The sequence below is a fragment of the Culex quinquefasciatus genome, chromosome 1 (assembly GCF_015732765.1).
Source record: "Culex quinquefasciatus strain JHB chromosome 1, VPISU_Cqui_1.0_pri_paternal, whole genome shotgun sequence".
NCBI classification, from domain to species: domain Eukaryota; kingdom Metazoa; phylum Arthropoda; class Insecta; order Diptera; family Culicidae; genus Culex; species Culex quinquefasciatus.
The window spans coordinates 6,172,720-6,179,647 of record NC_051861.1 but is presented as its reverse complement, the minus strand read 5'-3'; the positions used below and the strand labels follow the sequence as shown (position 1 = coordinate 6,179,647).

Sequence of the window (6,928 nt, the reverse complement as noted above, 5' to 3'; positions counted from 1 at the left end):
CACTCACGCGCGATCATGTTTTCCCGCCCACTTAACCCTTGACGCCTCACCAAGACACGGCACGGCCTGCTACGATCGCGAACGCGATCTTCAGGCAAGCGTGTGATGTGACAACGGCGAGTCGACTAATGGATCAAGGTGTGAGCTGATAGGTAACGACGAGGCGGCCGCGGCAACGCCGCGTATTTGTTGAAGGACTGACGATCGTATGGTGATCGCGATGCTAATTGGGCACTAAACGATCCCTACACTTTCCTCTACTTACCATGTAGTCCTGGGGTGATGAAAAGCTGGACGCCGAGCTGCTGTCGGTGAGGATGTCCGGACTCTGGCGGATGGGAGGCGTTTCCTTGGAGGTGAACGGGAAAATTGTGGGGTTAGGGAATATGTTTTACGAATCTTCAACGATAGGAAACCTACCTCGAGCAGGGCTTGCAGGCTGTCAATGTATTCGATGGCGTTCCGAAGGATTTCCACCTTTGGCAATCGCTGGTTTGGGTTCGTGCTTGTGCGACGTTTTAGAACCTCGAATGCCTCGTTAACCTGGGAACGAGTGTTTGGATTTAGTTTGACACAAAATAAAAAGAGTGTTAAATAATCTTAAAATTTCGAGACAATTTTGATTTTGTTAAGGGGTTACATACATGTAGAAAATCACAAAATTTCATTTTACAGAAAATTTATTAAATCCACATAAAAGATGGTTTTCAATCACTCCTGAAAGTTTCATGAAGATATTTCATGATTGAACTGAGTTAGAGACGATTTAAGCTCAGAATTTTGCCATGCGCAAAGCCAACCAAAAGCCAACTGTCTAACTTTCTGAGCGTTTTTCTCTGAACACCAAGTTGATTTACAAATTGGCTGAAATTTTGGGTGAAGACTTCCAAGACATGTCCCGTGTGCATGACGAAGCCCGATTTTGAAATTTTAAATTAAAAAAAAATACAAAAATCAAAAACTGTAAATTTTTTATATGAAAAACAGAAAAATATTTTTATCTTTTTTATCAATAAACTTTTTGAAAATCGGCCTTCGTTATGCACACAGGACCGGTTTAATGAGTCTTCACCAGAATTTTGATTTGGTTCAAATATAGCATTAGAGTTCCTAGCCAAAATAATTCAATTCGCATTTTTTCTGTTTTTTTTTTTTTAGAGATTAGGGTGATTGTATCCGAAACAGGGTAGTCCAAAAATGGCGTGTTTGAAGATTTTTTGCAAATATAAATAAATACGAAAACCATCTCCGCAACAGCTGAACTAATTTTGGCTCGCGACGTTGCAAAACAAGGGTCATAATTTAGGGTTTGTAATGAAAAAACGTAGACATTTTAATAAAACATAGCTGAATACACTTCTAGAGTATTTTTTTAAGCGGTCCAATAAAAAAATGCTTCTTTTTGGGTGTTTTTGAAAACCACTGAGTCAAGGCTGATTTGAAGTTCTCGGGATCAAAGATCTCACAGATAAATATATTTTTTCTATGATTTTCAGGGTGTTTTACGTACCGTAAACTGGGGTGACTTTGATAGGTTTTTCAAATGCCCGTCAAACTAATATCTAAACATTTTTGGGAATTTTGAGTATGTAAGCATTAAGGGATAGTTTATTATCGAACATATACGCAAAAATGTGACTGTTACATTGGATGTATCAAAATTAGTGGCCAAATCAAATTCCTATCAATGTCACCCCGTGCTATCAAAGTCAGAGTTGCTGCTCTGAATAGAATAGTATTGAAATGTGGTTTTTGTGTTCAAAAAGTACTACTTGTACTAGTGAAATAGCAAAAGAATGTCCAAATAAAGGTCATAAAAATAGTAGGGTCGACATAAAAGCTGCATTTGGCATGTTTTATTGACAATTTAAATTATCACAAAAGTGTTCCGAATTTGTGGGTGTTCCGAATATGTGGGATGAATGTATTGTCAAACAAAATGTCAAAAGTATTTTTAGATGTAGAATAAAATTTGCAATCAGAAACGACTTTTTACATTTTTGCTGGTAAAGTTAAACTATTTTTAAATTTTAGACATTTTAAGGCAAGGGCATTTCAGTGAGAAACTCTGGGAGTAACTCGGAGTAACTCTGAGTTTCTCAGCTTCCCGAGTTTTTCCACCTGATTGTCGATACCTTGGCAACCATGATACGTACTTTCACATTGTTGACTGTTTACATATTTCCCATATTTCCCCCCGCTGAATTGATTAAGGAGTTTTAGTTTTCGCGTCTCCCGAAAAAAAATTGAATGACCACTTCCGCCGCCTAAGGCCGTACCTCTCTGCTAGGTGCAGTGTCCTCGATTCCGGTGGTGTACTCTGGGAAAACCACGGAAATTAAATACACTCTGGGCCAAATTTTGTCTAGTTTTTCCGTCTTCCATGCCCGGCAGAAGTTATCCGTCATCATCCGAGACATCAGAGGCAATCTGCTCGTACCTCTGTGGGATCTGAGGCCGGATCTTAGCATGAAGCATTACATGGGGAGTGTGGGCTAATTCTGCAACTTCTGACGGCGATTTCAAACACACGGCGGCTGCCTGCGCATTGTGGTTAACCGGATGTAGACTGCTGAAGTACTATAGTATCTGCCAAGTTGGTACGGAATCGGTGAATTTGGGAATCGGCTACACTCATCGGTTGGTATTTGAAATGTACTCAAATAAGCCGATTTATTTTTGAAATTATCAATTCCAGCTTTCAATTCCGTCTTTTCTTATAAAGATTTTTTATTCTTATAAGACATATAAATAAAACACACATTATTTTAAAAAGTCGACTTTATTTTATTTTTTCACAACACTAAAATTTGCACGCTGGGTGCCTCTTCTGGTGGCCAAAGCTGTCGAAACTCCGTCATAGCCAGAGTTACGCTGGAATCTCATGTTGGTGGAAACGGCGAGGAACGAGCCTTTCAGGAGGGTTTGCGTCTCGGGACCGGATGCATTGTGTGCCGGATGTTAGTGGTTTATCGGTTACTTCTCTCGGGACACACCTGCCAGTGGACCATTGCGACGCACTTGGCCACTTTACAAAATGCTTGAAATCCATTGACCGAATAGCCCTTTTCCAGCAATTAATTTTAGGAGTTTTTCCGCGACAGAACCGCCGGATTCTCCAGAAACCTTTTTTTCCAAAACAAACAAACCCCTAGCAACGACACACACACTTTTTTCAAACACAAGGTTGATCTATGTAGGTGGGAATGGTGAAAAGCAACCAGAGTAACTCGGAGGAACATTGAGAAACTCTCGTTACTCTGGGCAAAATTGAGGAACTCTTTTGCTCACTGAAATGCCCTTGTTTTAAGGTGAAGCGATTGATCATTTTCGAAGAAAATTGATCATCACTCTAAAATACTCTTTATTGATTTCAAATTAACGAATTTCTGCATCAAAAAGAACCAGCACCAACCAGCAGCTTTCTTGAAATTTTTGAACTAAATCAAATGTGTTTCAAAATTTATATAGGGGAAATATACCCATTTTAATCACACTAAGCCGTTCGACCAATTCTCATCACTTTTGCCGTTTCTGCTATTAAATCAACATTTTCAGATGTTTCAACAATGGAGAGTTGCTTGCTCACTTTTATTTGAGCTATTTATTACTTTGGAACAGTCAAAAACACTTTATATAAGCTGTAATTCATGATCAAAGTGCTGATAGGCCGATAATAGAAATAGGCTGAGAAAGGGTATAGTTCCCCTAATTTTGTGGTAGGAATCATTGACGTCCTCGTTGGCAATCAATGATTAATGACGATTTCCATAACTTTACAAGCAATGGGATAATATTTATCAAAAAGTAACAACACATGTTGGGCACTATTCTAAACAATTTGTTGAAGAAATTTTGTCAAAAAATTTAAAGTAGGGCAAAATGTATATCTATAAACGAAAAATCATACCAATGATGGAAGTCACGTTTAAGGTCTTAGAAGGTGTCCTTCTTTCTTGGGACAATGACTGTCATGAAGGTTCTGATTTTCGGGTCCAGAAATAGTGAATGGAAATGAAAAAAAATAATCACGATATGTACAATGCTTCTACAAACAACATAAAGAAAACCATTTTTTGATTCAAACATTCTGAACGATGCCTTCCAGAGCCTTAAGGTGAACATTAAAAAAATACACCCCTGCAAAAAATATTTACCCAAAACCAGTGAAAATTTATTACAATTTTATTTTTTACATTGTTACAGCCCGCAAAGTTTAAGCTTTGTGAAAAAGTAGTTTCTCAGAGTGCCATGTAATAAGCCCTCATTTTTCAACTCGCGATATCTCGGAAGCTGTGTCGATTTTCAGTGTTGAAAAATGAATCTTTTGTTATTTTTTGTAGTTTTTTCTATTAAAAATAATTTCCAAATTTTAGAAACAAGCGTAGCTTGAAGAAAGGGCTTTAATAGTAGTTTATGCAACAAGTTGCAAACAGAGGATTTTGTCCAGGAAATTTAGTTTTGCAACGAGTTTTATACAACGTTTTTTGCAATTCCGAAAACCATCTTTTGAACAGAATTATAGGAAAAATGTCCATGCATTGAGTCAATGAATCGTTTTAATAAAAAAAAAGTGGAATAGTATAACTTTTTCAAACAAGTGCTGAAAAGTTCAACGTTTCAGCATCCATTTCAGTGTTGAAAAGTAGAACTTTTCAGCATTTGTTTTGAAAAGGGTTACTATTCGATTCTATTATTTAAAAAAAAGAAAAGTAGGCTGTTTCGTCGTTCAAGAATGACAGGAAAAGTAAATAGTTTCACGACGGAATTGCAAAAATACTTTTTTGGATGTAGGTTCCATAGTTATTATCGCGAGTTCTTCAACACAGCTTCTAAAAAGCCTTTTCAATCTAGATATCAAGCAATAAATAGCTTAATGGGATGTGAGTAGCGGCTATCGAGCGGGAACTCCCGGGACATATATACTTACAGAATATATAATAGTAGTTTATGCAACAAGTTGCAAAAAGAGGATTTTTTCAGCACGAGTCGTACATTTATCCAACGAGGTTCACCGAGTTGGATAAATACGAAGAGTGCTGAAAAAATCAAGTTTTGCAACGAGTTCCATACAACATTTTTGCAATTCCAAAACACACACTGAGTGAAATTTTATGTCAATTAAATCGTTTAAATCAAAAAAATGTTGAAAAGTGTTAAACTCAACTTTTCAGCACCCATTTGAGTGCTGAAAAGTAGAACTTTTCAGCATTTATTTTGAAAAGTGTTGCTATTTGATTCTGTTATTTTTGGTACAGAAAAGTAGGCTATTTCGTCGTTCAAGAATGACAGGAAAAGTAAGTAGTTTCACGACGGAATTGCAAAAATACATTTTTGCCAATTCAAAAGTGAAAACTTGGTAAAATGCCAATAAAAGTTGTTCAGGGTTTGTTCAAATATTTCGTCCAGAGATTTTCGGGATTTCAGACCAGTGTTTCAATGCAAAACTAGTAATTTTTCAAAATGTTCATATGTTTTAAGCCTTAAAATGGAATTCCTTCAAAAACTTCTATGAAAAAATCTTGTTTGTAAGCCATTACGGATCTGATACTGTAAAACCACCCCGAACATCAATACCTTCTCGACCTACCCCAACTAAACCCCATCCTCATACTTCACACTGACCTTCCTTAACCGCCTTCGCTCCCGCAGGGTGGCCGCTTTCCGCCGGTCCACGGCGACGCTCCTCTTCTTGCAAGCCTTGCAGGCCCACGCCAAACACGGCCTGTTCGCGGTGGCCATACATCCGGGCCCTCGAACCGGTGCCAGCACGTGCTCTTCGGCCTCGGCCTCGGAACTAAAATCCACTCCACCCCCACCCCCAACACCACACCCCTCATCGTCGTCGTCGTCTTCATCGTCCTCGTCAAAATCATCCCCAGAACTCTGATGGTGAAGTTGCAGCTGTTTCTGCCGGATCTGCAACTGCTGGATGTTCAGCTTGAGTTTCTGCTCGGCCGTCAGGCCACCACCACAGGCGCCATTTACGACGTATCCCGGATTCGTTGCACTTGACTGGTGGTGGTAGAACTCACTCTCCCCAGTGCTACCACGATTGTGACCCACGTAACCACCCACGGCCATGGTCATATGCGACCCCTCCAAACTCTTGTGGCCGATTTCGTAGCCCTGTTTGGGCAGCGGAACCGCAGTAGCCGTTCCCCGACACAGAGCCTTGTTGAACTTGGTCATGGTTCACTGCTCACTTGACCGCGCGCGATCTTCTATTCTTCTACCCCGTCAAACACACACTCCGAACTACAGTAGGCCAGGATCGCCGGATCAGACCAACCGTCGACGACCGGATTCACGAGCAGACTGCGTCTCCTGTGTGTGTGACACCTGACCTCCTCCTCCTCCTCGTCTTGATCTTCTAGAGCGCGACGCTGCTGGTCTAGACACCTCGGCCGCCTTGGATGGGGTGATGCACGCGCGACAAATTTTCGGATCGTGCTTCAGAATTTGATCTTCTTTCCCGTGTTGTTGTTGTTTGTCAAGACGGGGTGGAGCTAGAAGTAGGATCACGCCCACAGCTTGTTGTTGTGTGAGTGTGCGCGTTTGAAGAGGATTAGCATTTTCCCAGCACGTTGAGAAATCTAAGCTGGGAAAGCTGCCGCAAACACGTTGTCGGATAGACTACTTGCAGGAGTTTTTAGAGAATTTTCCCATGCTTTTCCTGAAATCTTCATAAAAGCTTTTTAAAACAAATACTTCAACATTCTTAAGAGCGAGTTTTTCACCAATGTGTAACAGGTCGTATCAAGGTGCTCCGATTTGGATGAAACTTTCAGCATTTAAATTTGAGGTCCAAAAACATTTAAAATCTTAAAATTGCTCGCATTTCAGTAAAACTTCATCATTTCCAACTGTCTTAGAAGCATTGAAAGGTTTGAAGCACTTCAAAATGAGCCATAGACATCCAGGATTG

General features: G+C 39.9%; 1 protein-coding gene across 1 annotated transcript; it reads right to left on the bottom strand.

The window, feature by feature from the left end:
* Nucleotides 1-223: 223 nt before the first annotated feature.
* Nucleotides 224-6,330, bottom strand: LOC6036793 (transcription factor SUM-1). The gene is made up of 3 exons (XM_001846735.2): nt 5,626-6,330; nt 421-543; nt 224-349 (listed from the first exon to the last, which is right to left on the bottom strand). Exons 1-3 carry the CDS (start codon nt 6,190-6,192, stop codon nt 224-226), a joined length of 816 nt encoding a protein of 271 aa, XP_001846787.2. The 5' UTR covers nt 6,193-6,330.
* Between the last annotated feature and the right edge of the window lie 598 nt (nt 6,331-6,928).

Bases quoted from the DNA above. Each gene is read 5' to 3' on its own strand.
- LOC6036793 (XM_001846735.2), bottom strand. From the start codon at position 6,192: ATGACCAAGTTCAACAAGGCTCTGTGTCGGGGAACGGCTACTGCGGTT. The intron at 544-5,625 runs GTCAGTGTGAAG...ACTCGTTCCCAG, and splicing joins AGCGAAGGCGGTTAAGGAAG to GTTAACGAGGCATTCGAGGT. The intron at 350-420 runs GTAGGTTTCCTA...TTCACCTCCAAG, and splicing joins GCCTGCAAGCCCTGCTCGAG to GAAACGCCTCCCATCCGCCA.